At 39.4% G+C, this 22,120-nt stretch overlaps 3 protein-coding genes and 1 non-coding gene across 8 annotated transcripts; 1 reads left to right on the forward strand and 3 right to left on the reverse strand.

Moving 5' to 3' along the window:
- Nucleotides 1–26: 26 nt before the first annotated feature.
- On the reverse strand, nucleotides 27–109 carry trnal-cag. The gene has a single exon. It is a non-coding gene; the product is annotated as a tRNA-Leu (tRNA).
- Nucleotides 110–347: 238 nt separating this feature from the next.
- dusp23b (dual specificity phosphatase 23b) lies at nucleotides 348–3,092 on the forward strand. 5 transcript variants are annotated; one of them, XM_040041625.1, is made up of 3 exons: nucleotides 348–600; nucleotides 1,276–1,555; nucleotides 1,906–3,092. In XM_040041625.1, the coding sequence occupies exons 2-3, from the start codon at nucleotides 1,286–1,288 to the stop codon at nucleotides 2,089–2,091; spliced, it is 456 nt and encodes a 151-aa protein (XP_039897559.1). In that variant the 5' UTR covers nucleotides 348–600; nucleotides 1,276–1,285; the 3' UTR covers nucleotides 2,092–3,092. The 5 variants fall into 5 exon arrangements, with proteins under 5 accessions (XP_039897559.1, XP_039897560.1, XP_039897561.1 ...); XM_040041626.1 differs by having other exon boundaries at nucleotides 1,284–1,555; XM_040041627.1 differs by having other exon boundaries at nucleotides 348–572; nucleotides 1,284–1,555.
- LOC120739748 (afadin) lies at nucleotides 2,327–18,858 on the reverse strand. The gene is given in 26 exon segments (XM_040041619.1): nucleotides 2,327–2,452; nucleotides 2,951–3,002; nucleotides 3,132–3,219; nucleotides 4,730–5,629; nucleotides 5,734–5,877; nucleotides 6,004–6,095; nucleotides 6,231–6,389; nucleotides 6,483–6,601; nucleotides 7,349–7,422; nucleotides 7,528–7,593; nucleotides 7,718–7,804; nucleotides 7,897–7,988; nucleotides 8,082–8,280; nucleotides 9,978–10,121; nucleotides 10,324–10,595; nucleotides 10,694–10,794; nucleotides 11,196–11,341; nucleotides 11,528–11,733; nucleotides 11,832–11,873; nucleotides 11,970–12,073; nucleotides 12,182–12,306; nucleotides 12,394–12,503; nucleotides 12,730–12,922; nucleotides 18,523–18,640; nucleotides 18,742–18,824; nucleotides 18,826–18,858. Coding segments are annotated over 26 exon segments (3,828 nt in total). The 5' UTR covers nucleotides 18,844–18,858; the 3' UTR covers nucleotides 2,327–2,358.
- oct2 (organic cation transporter 2) lies at nucleotides 18,780–22,052 on the reverse strand. The gene is given in 4 exon segments (XM_040041631.1): nucleotides 18,780–19,708; nucleotides 19,831–19,842; nucleotides 20,145–20,426; nucleotides 20,428–22,052. Coding segments are annotated over 4 exon segments (507 nt in total). The 5' UTR covers nucleotides 20,496–22,052; the 3' UTR covers nucleotides 18,780–19,563.
- Nucleotides 22,053–22,120: the final 68 nt, after the last annotated feature.

The following is a 22,120-nucleotide window of genomic DNA, read 5'->3' on the forward strand; positions in this document are numbered from 1 at the left end:
TGTATCAAAAAATGTAAAAAGGTTATTGTCAGAAGTGGGATTCGAACCCACGCCTCCAGGGGAGACTGCGACCTGAACGCAGCGCCTTAGACCGCTCGGCCATCCTGACTTATAAACAGAAATGGCTAGACCATGTTTTAAAGTCGATCATAGCAATCTGCACACTTATAATTGTGTTATTGTATATTGTGCTACTAAAACAACAATTCATCCCACTGTGAAGGCGCTGAACTGAAATCAGAAATCTTCTCTGTCATTAGCAGGCAGCTAAATATCCATTACAACAAGTAAGATGATTTTCATTGAAGAACTTGACAGCCGCTTCTCTCACTAATTGATTGATTGCCTGGCGCGTCATACCTAGCATTGCAACAGACACAATCTAGCCTTGGTTAGATAACGTGTCTTTCCAGTTTTACTCTTGTAGAATCGTAGTAGTTATCAGCGAAATTGTGAAGTAGCTGCTATTAAGTTGTCTACGGTACGTGCTAACGGCGAACGTAGTAACTAGCTTGACAGACAGGGTGAGGCGGTTTGAACAAGAGTCCCTAAAGTGCATTCATCAGTAAACCGTGAGTAATTCTCAGGACTTTTTGACAGGTAATAGACATTCATTGTCTATAGGGAAGCTAATTGCTATAGGGTGAATTCCTCGCCCGAGTTGTCTTTACAAATCTGCGAGGTGCTTAGTTTCATCATAACATTGCTAAAGTTTAGCTAGGGGTTACCTTTTGTCACTTGCTTTTCTAATCTCTGAAGACAAACAGGTAAAGTCTGGTAAGGCCTGAAGTGTATTTCCGTACCAGACCTGTGCCGTATAATGCTACATTTGTAACCCTATTAAACTAATCCCTCAATGAGTCACTGGACTGTCTAGCCTAGTCAATAGCATTATGCTAACGTAAAGTAGACAGCTGCACAGTGTCACTCTTGGCATCTTATTTTAGCGCTCTTTCCCGACTGTTTACCGATATATTTAAGATGTAAAAGTCGTTGTTGCTTTATCTGTATCTATGTGAAGTTTACATGTTATCCTCAGAAAGATCAAATCATTTTTTAGTGTCCCGATTGAGACAATTTGAGGCGGGTTGTGACACGATAAAAATAAATAAATAAATAAATAAATAAAAACACTTTCCTGGAAGTGAGGGTTCGAATCCCACTTGTGACATCAACAGTTTCAGACTAAGATTATGGTTTTATTTTACTGTTTCGTATATTGTTAATATAGACTGAATGTTTATAAAATAAACCTATGCTCTGCCCTCTACTCAGTTGAATAGGTATGGCCTCCTTTGCTCCACACAACTTCTCCTGGGTGGAGCCAGGCAAACTGGCTGGACTGGCGATGCCCAGGATGCCATGTGAATACCGGTATATGGTGGACAATGGCATCAAGCACCTGGTTTGCCTCTGTGAGAGGAAACCACCCAACCATGACTCATGCCCAGAGTTGCAGCTTCACCACATCAAGATAGTTGACTTTACTCCTCCTTCACCCAATCAGATTGATAGATTCCTCTCTATTGTGGAAGAGGGCAACTCCAAGGGTGAGGTAAGATCTCAGATGGTGACAGGCTGTGCATGATGGATGGTTATGCATTTAACAGTTGTATGCTACCTCAGTACTGTAACTTAAAACATTTGACATTAAGTTTCATTCCTGTAAACAAACGTCTTCTTTTGCAGGTTTTCCCCTAACATAGCTAAGTGCTACACTCTGCCAAGAGCCCAAAGGGGGGGGGGGATAATAGATTATTTTTAAAATGTATTACATGGCATTAGTAATATAATTTATCCATTCTGGGAACAGCAAGCCTAGAAGAAATACTCCATAACCCCCAAAATATTCAGGGATACTTTATAGATAACTGACTCAAATAATGATTGTATTGTTTTCTACAGGGTGTGGCAGTTCACTGCATGCATGGTCATGGGAGAACAGGGACAATGCTGGCCTGCTACCTGGTGAAGACCAGGAAGATTTCTGGGATTGACGCGATCAACGAGATCCGTAGACTGCGGCAAGGTTCAATTGAAACTCACGAACAAGAGAAGGCAGTGGTGCAGTTTTATCAGCGCATTAAGTAACATTGATTAACTGCTTCCACTAAAAGAAGCAGCAAATAGTTACTGTTAATAAGAAAATGATGTAAGAAGTGCCTTAACTACTCCTAAATGAACATTTTATTACCTATTAAGAAAATACAAGAAGGAACAACAGTGCTGAACAATATTGTGTTAAAATTACCCACTTTTTGCCCTTGGGACATTTGATTAATAGATGCTGTCATGATGCTAGGAAATAATTACATTTTTTTTTTTTATTTAAACATTTCTGTCTTCTGAGCTTTCTGTTTATGAACTGGACGCCAAGGAAAAAAGATGCTGGCGCTCCTTGAATGTTAGCTTCTCAGGAGCCGACGCTCTCTTCATTTTCTCCTCCTGGTTTCTGCAAATACAACCATCACATGAGAGATACCTGAATTATATCACATACGGGTGAAACAAACATCCTGTGCTGTTTTAGAATGTATTTATAAAGGGGACTTTACTTTATAGATTTATTTTACTCAGGGATATTATTCCGTTCTATTTTGCACCACTGTGTGCAGATGTATCATTAAGTCTTCTTGAGAAGAAATGTGGCATTAGTAGCTGCCTGTTAAATTAGATCAGGGATGGGGAATTCCAGGCCTCAAGGGCCGGTGTCCACCAGGTTTTAGATATCACCTGGGTCAACACACCTGAATCAAACGATTAGTTCATTACCAGGCCTCTGGAGAACTTCATGACATGTTGAGGAGGTAATTTAGCCATTTAAATCAGCTGTGTTGAATCAAGGACATACCTTAAACCTGCAGGAAACCGGCCCTTGAGGCCTGGAGTTCCCCCACCCCGGAATTAGATTAATGTTCCGCTTTGTGTGCCAAAAAAAGTGTCAACTCACTCTTTTGATGCTGCTTGATGAACATCATGAGCTAATCCACTTAATCGCTGAGCTGCCAAAAACATGGACATTTTCCCAGTTAGAATCAAATGACATAGCTGATATGCACACATACTTTTCTGAATAAACAAAACTGACACAACAACATTCACTTTTCTTTAATGTGTGAATTAAGGATTACCTCTCTTTTCTTCATCTTCCTTTTTGGAGAGGTGAGTTCCCGTCTGCTTTTCCGTTTTGTCCTTCCCACTAGAGCTTCTTGTGTTGTTCTGAACCAGGAAATAAAAGACAATAATGCAAATTATTGGGTGTTTTTTAGTTGTATCCACAAGTAAATTTATCATTACAGAAGTATGCATGTACAGCTATGGTTAGATATGTTAGTTATGGTTAGGTTCATTATGGACATGAACTTCTTGGTAATTTTGACCTTTTTAATGTTTTCTTTAATTTCTTTTTCTTTGGAATGTTCTTTTTCCAAGGGTAGAATGATTGTACAGCAAACGTCTTTATTGACTTAAAACATCAAGAATTGGGTGCGTAAGATTGAATTTGAATTGAAATGTCCAGTAGCAAGTCGCAGCTTGACCATACACGTTCAGTCAATACGTTTCTGGCATGAATCTGGCTGCATATCTGACCTCTCTTCTTGGCAGAATAGGTAGAGTTCATTGAAACTGGCTGGCTTCCTGGCACAAACCTGGCTTTTAAGTCTAATCCACAGATTTTCAATGGGGTTGAGATCAGGGAATGGGAAGGCCATTCCAGAAGCTTAATGTTAGCCTGAGTTATCCTTTCCAAAACCATTTTTATGTGTATATGGGATCATTGTCCTGTTGGAGCACCCAGTTTTGTTCAAACTTCAAACATCTAGCTGTTGATTTGAGGTGAATTTTACATCCGTAGGGATGTAAAATTGGCTTCACTGTGGACAGTGACGCTGGTGTTCCAGCAGTTTCCAGTTCATGGCAGGGTTGAGCCTTGGTGGTTTCTTAACCAGTTTCCTTTCATCCAAATATGACAATTTGGGTCTTCTTCCAGACCAAAGTGGTGACACATCTTTCTTTTACTCATTAACATTTGTTTGAACTGATGATCTTGGTCTCTATAGTTGCCTAGAAATGGCTCCAAAATACCTGCCAACATGTGTAAAGCTACAGTTCTCCTTAAATCTTCACTGAGTTCTTTAGACTTTCACGTTGATCAATCCAATGAGTGCCGTCAATCAAATCCCTTTTATACTGACAAAGAGAAAATTCTAGTTGTAGTCAACCATGATGATGAATGAGAAGTTAATAGGCCTTGGAACCATCAGCAAAACTTAAGAGTCTATGTATACTCAAGGCTGTATTTAAACTTCGGTATATAAACCGTGTGGTTTAGAGAAACTCAAAATAAAGTCCATCGAATTCTTGTATTTTGAATCATTCCACCCTGGAAAAAGAACCATTCAAAGAAATCATTCAAAGCCCCACTTTGCTATGATATTTATGTACATGAAGAGTGTATGTAAACAAATAATTTAAAGATGATTTTTTTCTTAACACTCTCTACTAAAGTCCTAGAATAAATTACCATACTAGGCTCCCTTTAATACACTTTACCTAATACCACAAAAACTTTTGGGCGTCACTGTGTTCAGCTTTAAATTAGACGAGCTGTGTGACCTAAATAATAATCGGAAGAGGTTCCAACAGTGTTGTGTATTAACAGTGTATGAACAGCATACACAAAAAACAGGCTCAGAAAGTAAAGTTTTCATTGTGTTTTCTCTTTAACCTTGGCCTGTGACATGCTGTTCTCTAGCTGCTGTATCATCACCATCATGTCCAAATCGTTATCTTCATCCTCGTCATCTCCTCTCTGCTGAATTTCCTGCAGCCTCTTCTGAAACTGCCACTCCAGGTTGAGCTTTCGGAGTCGGTCGTTCTCCTCCGCTGTGCGCTTAGCTTTAGCCTGAAGCTCTTGCATCTCCTGCTGCAGGAACTCCACCGCTTCAAACCTCTGCTGCTTCTCCAGCTTCTCCTGGGCTTCCCTCTTCCAAGGATCAGACATATCCAGAGGGTCTTTCTGTTTCATTGGACCTGTGCTCTTTTTCTGTTGACAGGGAGGTTCTTGGAAGGAAACATGCTTTGTTGGAGTGATACTCACTTGAGGTTTTGCTACTTGATCTCTGTGCGTGTTGAGTTTTTGTGATGAAAGTGAGGGCTGAAGTAGCTTCTTAGTTGGAGATACTGGACATGCAGAAGTACTACTAGCTTGGCTGTGAGGATTCTGCTTGTGTCCATTGATTTGAAGAGTTCGGCTCATCTTCACTGCCAGCGACAAAGAACTCTGCTGGAAAGTAGTGAGTGGAGGATTTGACTGGTGGCTTGCTGCTCTTGTTAGGGGGATGTCGATGCGTATCGGCTGGATTGAAGGTGTGGATGTTGAGTGTTGTGAAAAAGGGGTTCTCCAGACACCGGCACAGCTTACATGGCTGACCTGCTGCTGATTTGTGGGGGAGCTGTTATCAGAGAGGATGTCATGAGTAGAAAGACAAGAGCGGATAGGGAAAGCCGTGCAGTAGTTCTCAGTTTGCTTTGCACCCTGATCCTTCTGTGTCCACTTGCTCTGACTTTTGTCCAGCAGGGGGCGTCCACTGTCTGTACACAAGTTGTCCTGAGAGAGGGCTTGGCGCTAGAGGGGGGTAAATAAAGAGATTTTAATGTAATTCTTTCTAGCTGTACTGTTATGACTTTCCTTATGCATTTCTTTTAATGTCTTGGTACACCAAAACTTACCATGACGTTTAGAGATCTATTGGAGCTCTGTCCAGCTAAAGGTTTCAAAGACACTTGGAAAGTTTGCTGTGGTTTGCTAGGTTCAGATACATTCCTGTCCTGGGATCTAGGGTTCGGTAGTGTCAAGTATTCCCAGTGGAATTTCTGACCACAAGAAAGGAAAAAGTGTTACGCTGAATCCTTAAATGTTTAAATGTATATGGCCTGACAAGTCACTGAAAATGTGTTAAAAACATTGGTCAACAACGATAATATTAATAATAATCTCACATCAGAACAAAGATTTTTAGTGGACACAGAAGCGGTGCTGTTTCCTGTGAAAGGGTCAACAAGTTTATCGCCATCCTCCAGGCAAAAGTCTGCTGTAATAAGAAGAAAATAAAAGTACTGCAGCTGTTATTATGACTCGCTCTCCAATGTTATGCATATTTAACAGTAAGAAATATGTGCGGTTAGCGCTCAGCAACAAAAAGTGACAACAGGAGAAGAGCGCCCACCGGCCATGTTGGGGTTGGAGCGATAAAATTGTCTGTTCCTCTGCATTATCTGCTGTTTCTTCCTTCGATTGCCTCCATGGAGCTGCTCTGAGGGACTGTGGTCCTCTGTGCTGTACTTTATGCAGGCTTTATTGTTTGGCATAGCGCGGTCTCTCTCCCCTTATGAGGCAAGAAAAGGTCTTTGTCAGGTAAAAGAAGGTAGAAAGTAATGGAAAAAAAGCTGAGATTTGATTTGAGTGTACTGGTGCTTGCCTGTAGTCTTCTCTGGGGTGGATTCTCTCAGCAGGGCTTCTAGGCCGTGGTAACTCGCTGCAAATTTTGCAACCTGTAAGGTCACAATGGGGCCAGTTTGCATCATGATTGCTGCTGCCCTAAACCAGTGTAAGATTAATAAGGTTACTTTTCATTAATGTCACAGTTTAGAGATTGTTTCAGAATTACTAAATACTTAAATTTGGCTAAAACACTCTTAAATTTTGGCATTTGTAAAGTTAAAAACATGCTACTCTCAACTAGCTAACCTGTGCTGTGCATCTAATAGTTACATTGCAGTTTTGGGGGGGGAAAGAAGACAAATAGTTCATGAAATTCAGTATAATGTATCATATTAAAGGGAACAGAGAGAGCAACACACTTTATTATTTATGTTTTCAAGACTACGCCCCACACTGTCACAGTGACGCAATAAAAAGTTTTGGAAAATCACACACTGCATGAAGCATGAGTTTTTACAGACTGCAGAGGCCAAAGATTTCAGTCTATTCTGCTCTATTAATATGGGAAAACATGATAAAATACACAATTTTGGTATGTAATGCTTCAAGGTCAGAAGTCAGGATCACTCAAATTGGGAAAAAGCTTTAGTTTTCTTTATCTCGAGATTTTAAAGCAATATATTAATCACTGGAGGCCAAACCGTTATTTCAATATGACATTATATGATGGGAATATCAGTGTCTGTACAAGTTTCACTAATTGTAAAAGAGAATAAGTCAGGGTTATTCTTATTCACTTATGATCTCTCCTGCAGTTTTCAGCTTAGACTAACCACCGTCCTGCTTTCAAAAAGAAAAGATAAGAATAGCTAAACATTTCCCTGGCTGGTGTGCAGTAGCTACCTTTCTTGGCTGAGACCAACCAAGCTTTGACCATCCACACTGAGCAGCTGATCTCCAGCAGTTAACTGGCCATTCTGGACAGAGTAAAGAGACAGTTTGATTAAGTGCGTACTTACGCAGTTCATTGAAAATTCTGCTGCTCTTTTTCAAAGATGGACCTAAACTGTGTTTATTCTCACCATTTCAGCCGGTCCTCCCTTGACGATGGATTTAATATAGATCCCGAGGGTACACTGCCCAGCTCCCTGCAGCAAAATAAGAGGCAGGCTGTTCATTTACTGAATGGTTTGCACATTTTTTTGACATCTGTAATAGTGAATACTAAAATGCTAAAAACTAAGAAATAGTCAGGAATAAACGAACGGTCACCTTGGCAGCTACAATGCTGACCCCCATCCCACTGTTCAAAGGTTTGTTCAGTGTGATCGTCATAATATCTGGCTGCCTATGTGCTGCCTGTCAAAGAAGAAATTATGCACCCTTAAGTCAAAGTAAAATCATATTTCAACACATCTTGGGCCATGTGTTTCTTTTTTGTTTTCGTTTACCAAATATGTACTCTCTACAGAAGGGTCAGATTCGCTGAAATAAATGGTCCAGTCCCCTTTGGAGTTTGGCTGGGGTGTTAAAGAGCAGAGACCTGTAAGACAAGGATGTAATATGGTGAAGCAAAGATCCCATTTTAGGTTTAAGTACAGTCGCTTACCGTAATCTGAATTTTTGTAATCCATACCTTTTTGGCACATTGGCTCCAAAAACTCTCTAAACCCCTGAGGGATTCCTCTCACAGTCTCACAGGAGTATCCTCCCTCCGGCAGCAGGAAGGGCAGGTGGAGGTCGAGGCTCTCCTCCAGCTGGATGTCCTGTCCTTCGCTCCGAATCAGGTTATCTGCTGAGGCCTCGGCAGCTGTCACTACAGCATTGATCAAATCCTGCAGTGAGGACAGGCAGCGGATCACGCAGCTGAAATATTTCAGGAAAAGGTCGATGTGCTGTATAGAGTAGGTTGCCATTAGTCATTATGTGGCAAGGCTTCAGGAAACGGATATCCAATCGGCTGGGACTCAAAATCTGGAAAAGGACCCTGACCTCGGACCTCAGTTGCAAATGAGTGCTGTTACCTTCAGGCAACTATAGTAATGGAGCAGGTATTGGTGCTAGTTATAAAGAACAGCAGAAATAATATAAGTTAAAGATTTATCAGTTACAGTTAATATAGTTAAAATACTGTATATTCAGTATTGCTTAGTTAAAATTAGTTTTTGGACAGATGTAATGCTTTGTTTTATATGCACTGTAAAAAAAATTATTTCTAATAATCTTGTAAGTCTTAGCTAAAACTATTCCTCTGTTCTGCTGCATGTCCGCCTCACGATGCTCAGTTCTTCTTCTCATGTACTGCCTACACCCAGACATTCTCAAGCCAACCAAGAGGCAAAACCTCTCTCGCACATCGCGAATCTGCTGCTCAGTCTCCTCCCAGTCAAACATGCTCAAAATACCTCACACATGAGGTGTTCAGTCTTTCCTAAGGTGCCCGAACCACTAACACAATCTAATATTAGATGCAGTAAATCATACCCTAGTTAACGTTACCATGGGGCGGTTTTTAGAGTGAACGTTTTAGAGGTGTTGATATAACTGTTGGACTTTTCGATGACTTAGTTTATACAAATGAAACAACGACACCACTGTGGAAGGACCAAAAAAAAAACCTGCAGTTCCTCAAATGTCCACTTGAGGCTGGCTTCCAAAAGCGAGTCCATTTTCATAGATTTCAGAAGCATTAAAAAGTTTGAATATATTCTGTTAGAAGAGTTTTCAGCTAATTCCCCAGTTTATGTTGTAAATCTTTGCCTCATTCAAAAGCACTTCTTTTTTTATTTAAGTGTTTTCTTTCTAATATTTACATTCCAGTTAAGACAACTTGAGGTTCAGTATCTTGCCCAAGGATAATTTAGGATGCAAACTATCAACCTTCCCATTGGCAGATGACCTTCTCTACCTCCTGAGCTACAGCCGCCACACATTTTCAACTCACAGATTTTACTAAAGCTTTAAGTTATGGATTATTAGGGGTGTGGTGGGTGCTTCCCGAGACTGCAAGGGGTTACTTCAGCCAATTCAAGACATTAAACTGGACTTTGCTGTGTTTGCACTGTTGGTGGCTTTTGACTTTTTGATTTAGGCGTACAACAAAAGCTATAGCCCTGTCCTCTGCCTTTGTTGTATGTTACTTAGCATTAATAAGCATTAATTGGTATCTCTCTGAGCTGTTACTTGATCGAGCATGATGGGACATGATGGATAGTCGGCGTAAACATTTGTTCTCAAACTCCCGAATAAAGTAATATGACAGCTCAATTTACTATTTCTTATATATTATTCATTATCATATTATTCACCATTAATTATTCACACAGGTCTATACAGCAGCACTCCTTTTCTGTGGTGAAGCTTTTAATTCAGCAAGGCACACTAACCCTATTTTTATGCCAGCGTAGTGTTTTCTCTGTCACGTGAAAATGTGTTTCACATAATTTGACTAACTGATCTTTAGAGTTGGACCTTTTCTTTCAAGGATTTACAAGCATGAGTGGAAGTGGAAGAGCAGACTGAAGGTACTCACAGGGGGGATGTGTGGCTCATTGGTTGCATAGAGGTAGCCAGCCAGCAGCATGTGCAGCTGCAGTGAGTTCAGCTTGAAACAGGTTGTCTGGATGTCCTTCGCATCCTGCATTGAGTACTTGTTCATGGTCAGGAGGGTGGTTGCCTAGAAACAGCCAGGCAATGCTATTTTAACGGCTTTAACCAAATGAAACGCGCCGTAAATTAAAGCCAATAATACATCTGTCGAAAGCTCTTCATATTAGAGAGAATAAAACCTGGTTCAGGTTTAAATCATTTTTGAGGTAGAAAGTTTTAGTTTTGGTAAAAAGTGCTACTGTTTTAACAGTATTCAAACAGATGCATACCTGGATGATGTGGCCCAGGTGGCAGTCAGCTGCCAGCTCCAGGCCCTGTCTCTCTGCCCAGGCTTCGATGGTTGTGAGCCTCTGACGGAGAGCAGCTCCCCAGTAGTGGGAGCGCAGGCCTGGGGTGCTGGCTTCAGGGCTCATGAGCTGATTGAAAAGCCAGACGCTGATGTAGTGGAAGAGCTGAGAGAAGAGCTGGATGGTGAGGGCAGGGTTGACCTGACAACGGCGTAACAGAGACATGGTGTTCATCAAAGTGTTAAGCACCATTTCTGCAACAGGAAGACAGAAAATAGACCGTTTAGTAAAGTCAAGGATCCAAAAACAGTTCACTTAGTAAAATATATATATGCTAATTTAATAACCAAACCTGCACCTATACCAGCTGGCAGGGAACCATATTGCTCAGGATCAATCAGAAAGGTTGGCAAATGTTTCCTCAGCTCATTCTGCAGACACCGTAGCAGACAACTGGAGTAAAAAGTATAACAATTAGACTTTGGGTGATACACTATGCATAAGATTAGATCAAATCAGAGTAACATACATAAGATACAAAAATATAATGTAGTTGCGCATAAACATGCAAACAAGATTTTAAAGTTTTAAACAGCAGGTGGGCAGGGGCTATATTCCCTCTCACTGGCATCATACTGCCAGGAGAAGAAAAAACTTTCAGAAACGTGTCCTTATACTTGTGTAACAGCAGATATAATGAAAAACACAGTAAGTCCTCTCTAAAGTTCTTGTTTTTACTTGTATCACCACATATAAAAATACATCTTTAGATCATATTAAACAAAGTGGAAAAATTAAGAAAATGACATGTTCAAGTCAAACAGAAGGCTATGGCCTGATTGTGTCGTGTCTACCTGTAGGCTTTGTGCACCAGGTGGGACAAGTCCAGCTGGCTCTGCTGTGTCAGTGGGCTGAGGTCTTGGTCATGCTTGAGGAAGTTTAGCAGCTCAGAGGAGTTGGCCATCCAGAAGGCGAGAGCCCCTCCAATGGTCTGCTGCCTCTGGAAAGGTAAATGTAGCCCACATATGAGCATCGTGCAAACTTAAAGAACACCTGCAAACATGATTCGGAAGTGTCAGTGTCTGAAAGTCCACCTTGACTGTAGACATAATTTAAATTAAACAATAAAGTGACATTTCCTTGAAGTTAATATTTGCAAATGTCACAGAATCTGTCATACACTTGCCTGGATGACCTTCCCTGTCATCGACACCATTTTGTTACTGATCGAGGTTACACTGTCTGCGTGCTCTGAGGTTCGAGAGTCTTGACCGTACCGGCGTTGTAGAGCAAACCGGCACGCGGCGTAGAGGACGTATGCAGGCGAGAGCTTGAAGTGAACGGTGGAGCTGTTGGTGTAATTTATAACTGCACACAGGAAGGGCTCTGCAACTAAACGTGTAAAAGACACCAGCAGGGGGCAGGAGGACATTATGAGAGAGTCTGCAAATGCCTTGTATCAAACTATAAAATGCTTATTTCATACTCACAGTTATCAGAGAACTGAACGCCAATCGGTAATCCAGCTTGATCTGAAAGTTCACGATTAGATTTGGATTTAGAATTTAAATATGCCAGACAGTGTCCAAGACATTTATGATCCAGTCTCTAGTGTTAAGATTACTCACCTGCAGCAGCCTGCCTCTGTGGTCTTTTCTTTTCTGTGCAAGATTTTTGTGCATCAATGTTAGACAAGCAAATGCTGTCATTGTTGAGTGAACTTTCAGCTGGCCTGGATAATAATTTAAAAGCAGAGGATGTTATTCTGATGGTTCGGTAGGTGTGACACTGGTAGTCTGGCAAATAAGAAGTAAAAACTGCGAACAATGAAACGTTTTACCCATTCTCATCCTCTGAAGCTTTGTCATCTGTGTTGCTGTTCCTCTCTTTCTTCTTTCCTTTTCTTGACAGCGTCCTCTTAAAGTTTTGTATGAAGCCTCCTTTCTCTTTCTCCTCGAACTTTTCCTTTATTGTTGAAGACATAAAACGATGGCGCGGGTGTCAGACAGTACGTTACAGTTATAATTCAGGTTCGATGGGTGTTAGAGTTACCTCCACACTGTCCTTGTCTTTCTTGAGCACAAAGCGTCCTTCTCTGTTGGCTGAGTTCCAGTTTAATTGCACAACTAAAGGTCTCTCATTCAGATCCAGCTTGCGTTCTTCTTCCATACAAAACATAGAAAGCAGGAAGAGCTTAGTTACTGAATCATATAAGCGACTAGAGCCCGTGGCTGTGCTTGATTTATATCTTTATATCTTGTTTTAAAAATATTAACATAATGATAAAACTGACATTTCAGTATTACCCACACATGCCACTATAAAAGCAAATAAGCAGCCAGAAACATGCAGTGTCGTCACCTGTTTTCTCTTGAGTTAATTGCTTACCCCTGTTGTTGTGGATTTCATACAGGGCATAACTAGTAGTCAGCATTTTCATGTCGGGCCTGAATTTCTCTGACAGCATGCCAATGATCTCACGAGTCACTGAGTTGCTGCAGACGCGCAGACACTTCGTGGCCACGTTGCCTTCAGCAGGATCCTCGAAGTAGAAGCGCATCACGCCATGAAATTCCAGATTCTGCCAAGAAACGTGACGTTTTTAGAGTGTTTTGCGTGTTTGCCTTTCATATTACTGCAGTCGTGAAAGAACTAAGATGAAGTTTGAACCAGCGGCTTGGGTATATGCAGGGTAACCAGTCATACATGACAGCTTTGAACTGTGTCCTGTGTTTTCTGTTCATTAAATTTACCTTTTTTATTGCATAAAAAAAAAAACACCACGCTTTTCTATCCTTCTGTGTCCTTCCTTAACTGTGAAGGTGAATAGACTTTGAAAAGGAATGGACCAATTTAGTCTTTATAAAGAGCTGTTTTATATTTAGGAATTTAAAAAGCTTTCAGAATGTCCCTGAGAACCGTTCCTGCTGCTCCTCATGTCTAAAACAAAACAAACGACCCCTTAAATCTGAAGCTAAAAACAGGATTCCAACTGAGAAAAAGTCTGTTTTCTAAGACTTGGAGCTTGGAGTTAAGGGAACATTTGAATTGTGATCAGCTGGTTATAGCCCCACAGAGAGAAACAGGCACTACAGCTTACGCTAAATGTAAGTTAAATGAGCAGAGCAAGATTTACAGTTTCTGCTGTCCTCTATACAGTTGTGCTCTGAAGTTTATGTACAATTAATTTTATGGTAATTTTAGGCTTTTAATGATTTTGTTGAGCTGTTGTTTTTTCAGGGTGGAATAAATATACAGTATACATCTTTAATGACTTTAAAAAACAAGAATTGGGTGGAAAGTTTGAATTTATTTTGGATTTTCTTTATACACTCACATAAATAATAATAATTTTAATAAGTGATGCTGGAGTTTCCACAATGTCTTTAAAGTTGCCAAGGCCAAGGCCTGTTAACTTCTCATTAGTAATCATGATCAGGTACGACTGGTAGTTTTTCTTCGAAAAGCATAAAAAAGATTTGTTTGACAGCACTCAGTGGATTGACCAATACTCAGAACGATGGAAAAGTAGATATACACACCCTGTGAAGGTCTGTTAGAGCCTTTTTTAAAACAACTGCAGATTCCAAGATCATCATTTCAAGCAATTGTGTATATAAATACATGTTGTTAAGATGGAAGAAGACCCACGTATCCTGTGACTCCAGCCAACTGTAATTTCCATCACCAGTTAAACTTAATCAGATAAAAATAGACATTATAATTTCCCTAAGTGGTGTCTTCTGTTGTTTTCTAACCTCATAACAAACAAATATGTGACATTTATTTGGGGGAAAAAGAAAATTATCATTTTACTGAAATTATGAAATTACTGTTACTAACAGCCTGAGGCCTTTCTTTGTGGAGTTTGCATGTTCATGTTTGTGCCTGTGTAGGCTGGATACTCCAGTTTCCCTGGGGTACAACCTTTCTAGGGTGTACCCCACCTGCACCTGCCCAGTGACAGCTGGGATATGCTCCAGCCATGCCCCTCTGTGACCTCGAACTAAGTGATAATGAAAGTGAATAGAGGCTTCTGTATTTTTATATACTTTTGGGGTTTAGCCTTTAATTGATAGGACAGTGGAGAGAAGACAGGAAATTTGGGAGCAAGAGCAAGGAGAAGACACGCAATAAATGGCCCCAGGGCAGAGTCAGACCCAGGCTTCTACAGTAACTTTATGCAATATGATTAAAAGCAGAGACTCAACCCAGTGAGCTAAACAGGCCCTCGGAAGCTTCTGTATTTAAATGTTGGGGCTATTTTCAAACACAGACTTTCTGTGTGTTCTGCAATTTTGGCTACAGTAGCTCTTTTGCAGGATTAAACAACATCAGCCTACTTTTGCAGAGCTTTGGATCTGTTCACCCATCTCTTATTCCTTTACCCAGTTGGTAGGCACTAAGCATTGCGTCACAAGACCCGTTGTTTTGGAGATGCAATTCTCTTGCCATCACAGATTGTCTTATCAAAGTCCATTCTCACAGAGCCACTGGCTGCTAAAGTCTGGTCACCGCTCAGACATAGTGAAGCTCAGTAAAAAGAATAACTACATACTAACTAAATAACTTCATATTTCAGTGGTTTGAAAACTGTGGCTGGTGGGTGAATATAATATAGCACACATATAAATAAACATTTTCCCTATTAACCACGAATATTTCAGTTATTTTACAACAGATAATTTTCCTGTTTTGGAACATAAAAAGTGAAACCGCAACAAGAATGTGCTAGTGGCAAAATATCTGATCAGACCAGAAATGTAACGGCCAAAAGTAGACAGCTGATTCTTCTGTAATAATAACCAGTAAATCCAGAAATTTAAGAAGCTTTAAATTTAAGAGTAAACACCAGAATTTGATATAAATAAATTTGAAAAACTGATTATCTAAATACTTTCTATTGATCGGCTAACTGAATTGTTCATTAGTCATTTTTAAATGAGCTTTTAAAGTAACATGTCTGTGTCTTATAATATCAAATAGCACCAATAATTAAAAGTAGAAAAACATTTTTATCTTTGAAACTACATCTAAAACTGTGGCACTGACAGAAAATACAGAAACTTTCACAAACACAGATATTTTGTGTTCCTCACCTCGTCGGGTTGGCTAATTTCAAACAAGTCCAGTCTGTTATTGTTCCACTGTCTGATGACTTTCCCTAACTTATCTTGTTCGTCCTCTTCGGGCATTTTTAACAACCAACCTCAAAGTTGTTTTCTAAATAACAGCAAAGCTCCTTCCTACAAAAACAGGCTGTTTCAGTAGGACTGCAGCTCTCATCGAATCTATTCCCCACTTACATTGTTCTCTGCAGTGAATTCTTAAACATAGTTGCCTACTTAATACTCACATACTCATCCCCTCTTCAAGCCCCCTCACCGCTCTGCCCTCATTTAACAGGTCAGTGGATCTTTGTTATGTGAGAGACACAGTTTCCTAATCACACATTTGATACAAGAAAATAATTCCCACGTTTATCGGGCAGCACAGATTTAATCTATCATCTTCTCTTTTCATTATTTTCACCACTTTCAAACATAATTGTCTTTAAAGATTGTGTTTTGTTGAGAAAACATTTTTTCTCAGTCACCTCTTTTTTTCTTTTTTTCTTTTTTCACAGCATTGTTTATGCTTGAGGGAATCCCATTTCTCACGCATGCCATTGATTTTCAGCACAATTTATAGTTACATGTCTTCCCATGTATGTGGGGCAGCTTTTGTTGGCTGCTCCAAAGCTTTCTGGGTAAACCTTCGGTGGAACAAAAGGCGTAACAAAACCATCCTCAATTATACATACAGTATTGATTTTTCTTTTTTTAAATGAACAATCAAGCGTGTTGTTGTCTGGATGATGGAATGTGCAGATTTCTCAGAGAAGCAGAAAAACAAAAAACTACATTAAAGTTTCTTCCATTATTGTCTGTTTGATGAACACATCGAAGCTCCAGCCCAGGAGAATAACAATTTATATCTTTTTTTTTTTATTTAAAAGCTTAGTTTATACAGTGTTTTATATATAAGGTTATATAAACATATAATGGTGTAATGGTGTGGAGAATATTTTCTTGGCACACTTTGGTACCAACTGACCACGTTTAAATGCCATAGCCTTGGTATTGTTGCTGAACATGTCGATCCCTATATTACTACATTATACCAATCTTCTGATGACTAATTTGAGCAGGATAACACTATCTCACAAAGCTCAATGCAGCTATATGTAGCTCTAATGACCAATCACATTGGAACAGGGTTACAGGCGGGTAAACAGTGCATGTGAAAGTAACAAAAGAAAGCTATTACATCTGCATTTCAGAACCAGGTTCATTGAGTTGTGGTAGTGGGATGGATGTATAGATAAACCAATATAGAGCTGAATTGATGAAAGAGGTGTTTATTAAACACAATCAATAAAAGGAACAAAAATGATAGTACTTAGACAACATAAGGGTCTTGGGATCTCTTGTAGGGGCCAAAGTGTTTTATAAATGGCTACATGTTGGCAAAATTGCGTATTTGGTGTTTGGGTCTGTAACTCAAATACCTGAGGGTTTTTTTTTTAGTTTTAGCACCCCTTTTATCTCAAGGAGACATAAAGGTGCTGATCCCTTATTCATTTGACTGTCTTTACCCCTTGTGTGTTTCATCACTTCACAGTGTCTATATTTCTAGTTAACACTTCATATGAATGTAACACAAGTCTGCACAACCACGGCAGTTTTAAATAACTTTTCACTGGCTGTGAAGCTATTGTTCAGTGTATTGTAAACACAGGACATCTGCAGAAAAAAATCCACTAATGTTTTTCTCTGTGAAGCGTCAGACTTTCATCAAGCTGTTTCCCTCTGCATATTTCGATTTCTCTTTCTTCCTGTCAGAAAGCGCACACAAACAGAAATGAAGGACTTCGAACATGAATCTCTCTGCGGCAAATGCCTAATTGGAAAACTGGGCTTTTTAAGCACACTCTTGTCTCTTAGACATCAAACACTGATTTTCTTTCTGCTGTCTTCCTCCCTCCTCCAGTGTTTTTTTCAGCACATTTCTATTTCATGTTTTGAAATTTATTTTTCATTATCCTGAAACATTTCTGCAAATCAATTCTATGATCTCTGGCAGGGCAACTATAGACATCTCCTGTACACTGTACCACATCAACATCACACCTGAAACAAAGATAACATATGTAATATGCTAAATACTTTAAATTTTACTATATACAAAATAGTCGCAGGTAGATCAAAAACTTTAAATTAACTGTAAAGAACCAGAGGCAGCTCCAGCCACATACTGGCCAGTCTGTATAGCAGGAATGGGGCTACAATGGCTCCAGTGCCACTAGCTGATGAACACACTGACACACCCAGATTTCTGTGAGAAATTAAAACTGACAACAGGAAGTTAGAGCCACATTGGTCTGAAAAGTGAAGCCAATATAGAAGTGTCTTAAACCTGCTCTTTTTTTAATGGGCAACAGAGGGCGATATCGGTGGTTGAAAGGACTGGTAGACTTTTGCCTACAGAGATTTCACACATGATGCAAGTGCACATTGCTTTTGAGATGTCTCCAATAATGTGAATGTGATACAACCACTGGTTGGTGAGTGGTTCCTAGCAGTTGTTCACTGGGTGAAATCAGTTCAGCTCTAAAAGCTCCTATACTCCTATACTCTTTGTCTGTAAACTGTTAGCCGATAAACGTCTAGCTGCCCAGTCAGATCCATCCTTCACTTGTCACCTTCAATTTCAAAACCAAAATGGCCGTGGTGAAAGTGAGTATCTGAGGGAGCATCAAACCCTTGTTGACCAGCAGATAAAATATGAGCCCAATGGGAAGCTCCACCACAGCACAGAAAAAAATCCAAGAAGATATTGTTACATGCTTGTAAACCTGGATCAAAGAATTATAGTATGGTACCATCGTGATGTATAAAAACATAAAATCCTTAATTGTAGTTTCAGACTGATTTACCAAGTATACATTAAAATTAGAGTGTTTTTTCTTATATTTGGTGTCCTGAACAAGTCCATAATTGACATAATTGGGTGTACTTCCTTCTTTTACTCCTAATGAATGATCTAAAAACATTTTAATAGACTGTTAAAATATTCCATTTGTAAATTGCATCTCCTATGTTAATAAGATTATACAGTTGTTCAAAAATGTTGTCATACCTCTGGTAGATCATGTGGTAAACATTTCCCATTGTATTTAGCATTGTTTGCAGCAACTTTCATGGCCTCCGTAGTTCTTTGTTGTGAAAACAACCAGTGTGGAGATTCAGGAACAATCCTTTTAACAAACATAACACAACTTACTATTGGACTCAGCGTGAATATGAAGTGAAGATTAAGCATTGAATGTGTCACATTGAAGGAAAATTATATTCATACCAATGGTTTGAGATAAACAGGATGCAAAGAAGACTCATGGCCAGCTGCAGAGTCTTCCAGGAGGACAGGAAGTAAGCCAGACCAGCCAGGCAGGATAACCATGCCAATAGAGTAGGAAGTTCAAATCACCATGGCCACAAATTTCCTGTTGTTGGACCCAAAGAACTCAATCACTACGTAAAGAAAATAACATGTTTTAGCAGAACATTGAAAGCGGATCAGTCTAACACAACAAAGGAGACAATATGTGACAAAATATGCTAAATTAATCGTCAAAGGGTAGATTTGATCTTTCGCAGCCAACAACCTAGTGTAAAAGATGGAAAGATAGCTGCTAAGTCTAAGAATAGGGCTCCTTAAACCTCCATTCTATCTAGTGGCCAACAGGGGGTTCTCTAGTTAAAAAATAAAAGTATAAAAATGTAAAAGAAATCATTGTGTAGTTTTCACTTGATTTGATATGTCACTATTCATTTTGATTATGAGATTATAGTTGGAATCACTAGTTTTAAGCCCTACTTAGTACAAAATCATGATCATTTTATAAATTATTTTCCAATTTAAAGTAAATCAGATGACAATCCAAGGAAAGATTTAGGCATTGCTACCCTGTAAGTTGCTACTTTATATCCTCAGTGATTTGATATCTTGTTTTTAAAGAGTGATGAAATGACTAAAATGCTAAACGAACAATCAAAAAGGTCCATAAATCAGTCGGTGATGTCATCTAGGGTCAATGAGTTAGAGGGGTATGCTTAAATTGATTTGTTGGTGAAAAGAAAAAAATGTGTTGTCATTGGTGCACCTATTGTCATAGGTTTATTATAACCTGACAGCTGGGTAGCCTGTCACAAAAGTTCCAATGAAAAATCCACATGCCAGGGAAACTTGATTCAGGTCGGCGAGCCAGGATCTAAAAACTAGGTGGGAAGGAATTCCAAGAAACACAAAGATTAACACTGTTTTTCTTTGTGATTTCATGACTATAACAGTAAAATAAACCTAGTAAAAACCAAAGAACACAAACGAATGTGTGTGACGAGAATAGCAAGGGGGGCAATATTGGAAAGTTTAGATCCAGGAAAACACTTCTTTTCACAACTGAAAATGGATTTCTTTAAAACTCTCATGGTAACATGGCTCACTTGTTTTATTTTTAGCTGCAGGACAGATTAGGTCATGTTCCAGAGTTACACAACATCACATGAATATTACATGTGATGCAATGAGTTTCTTCTCAAGTAGTCAAAACATGAATCAGTCTAATGCAAACGCAACCCATGAGCTCAATTACAACAGCTGTAAAATCAATTTAAAGATATATGGCATCATACTATAACATCATTGGAGAAATAGGGGGAAAAATGACCATTTACCTTTAAAACAATAGTAGTGCGGTTAACACCCATCTGCTTTCGCACGCCACCGTCTGGGTTGCATTAGAAATCCGCTGCCAGTCAGGTTCATCATATTTCTTTTGGCTTTCGCTCCAGTCCACTGCAAATCTCTCACAACGGCTGAAAGATCCAGACTGTTCTGAGTGGGGAATGGTCACGTCCCGCACCTTGACATCACTCCATCCACATTCCTCCCAGAGGCCCTCAGATCCATGACTCCAGCACCAGTGATCCAGAGTGTGGCCTAAGAAAACAACTCCAACAAGTACAAAAGCGAAAACTATCAAGTGTGGCAATCTTCCTCTGGAATGGCCCAAAGTCTCATATCTGCATGATGAGTTTGTCCACGTTTGCCATCTCTGGTGATTAAGGACTGTCTTAAAATGATGGGTCTCTTAAGCAGTTCTAGTCTGAAGATGTCTAAGAAGAGTCTTGATCAAAGGCCTGCTTTTTTTTATAACTCTTGAGTTTACTGCTCATCATTTCAAGGGTTTTGCGCAGGCTTATGTCATTAAACATGCAGCATTATGAAGCTTGATCCTGTGATTTATGTCTGCAGAGGTGCATTTTCTGCCTTCAGCCTTCATCTTGATTTTTATCGTTAAGATATATTTTTGAACTGCTCTTCTTCTGCTATTGCAAATTTGGTGAGAATTTTTCTTGCATCATTTTCTAATCATTGATTGAAACTCAGATATGAGAAGTAGCAGTTTTAACATCAGATTTTAAAGTTGAAAACAGTTATTGTTTCTGCAAAATGTATGCTTTTTAAGGTAAAATGCCATGTTTAAATGGACTTCATTTATACACCAGGTTTTATCACTTAATCGCTCAGAGCACTTATCAAAGGACAAAAGAGGCTTCAGACCTTAGAATAGAGGCTGTGCTGCATCACCTCATTTTAGCAATGCTGTGTAAGCAATTGCAAACTGTGGAAACCCAACAATAAGTTGTAGTTTGTTATTATTACCTGATGTTGGACTTCAACCACTCAGCAGTTTGCACTTTTTGTTTCATGTGACAATGCATTACATGCAGTCAGTGGGTGACAGATGTGCACTTCGGACATGTTTAGGATGCATACTCTTACTGTGGAGCTGTAATTTAAAAGGGCTGTGTGTCGTTAAACACTTAGATGCCTTGACATATGTGCAAGTTACCCATAGTGCTAATGCAATCCAAGAGTTCCAAGTGGAAAACTGGGACAGTGCAGTGATATTGTGTCTGTCATACGTTTTCATATTTAATGTACTTCCTATTTCATCATCTTATCTTTAAACGTTTAATCTGAATCTGGTCTCTTTGGCTGGTTTGCTGCTTGTGCCTCCATTATGTTCTGTAATTGATTGTGAATTCTGCTCTCTACCAGAAGGTCCTGAATGTCCAGTCATCAGTTTATACACTGAAGTTCAAGCTCACTTGATTCACTTAATACAGCAGGATATCTGAATGGCTAAAAAATACCAAAACTAAAACAAAGGCTTGGAGTGACCTTGTCAAAATCCAAACTTAAATCTGATTAAGATGCTGTGGCATAACCTCAAAGAGGCCGTACATGCTTGAAAATCCTACAATGTGGCTGAATTAAAACAATTCTTCAAAGAGCAGCAGCCAAGATTCCTCCACAGCGATGTGAGAGACTCATTGCCAGTTCTTGCTAACGCTTGATTGCTGCCAAGGGTGGCACAATCAGTTATTAGGTTTAAGGGCAATTACTTTTTCACAGGTTGATTTGGATAGATTTGGATAACTTTTTTCCCTTAATAAATAAAATAATTTAATTTGGGGTTATCTTTGGGTTATCTTTGTCCAGTACTGACATTTTTTTCATGATCTGAAAGATATACATTTGACATATAAGGAAAAAATGAAGAAATCTAAAAGGTGGAAAATACTTTTTCACAGTACTGTATGAAAAAAAAGTAATACCTTTAAAGCAGTTCTCACAAAATTATCGTTTCAAAGATGGCTTAATAATCACA

Source organism: Simochromis diagramma, unplaced genomic scaffold (genome assembly GCF_900408965.1).
Source record: "Simochromis diagramma unplaced genomic scaffold, fSimDia1.1 OVJJ01000304.1, whole genome shotgun sequence".
In the NCBI taxonomy this organism is placed as follows: domain Eukaryota; kingdom Metazoa; phylum Chordata; class Actinopteri; order Cichliformes; family Cichlidae; genus Simochromis; species Simochromis diagramma.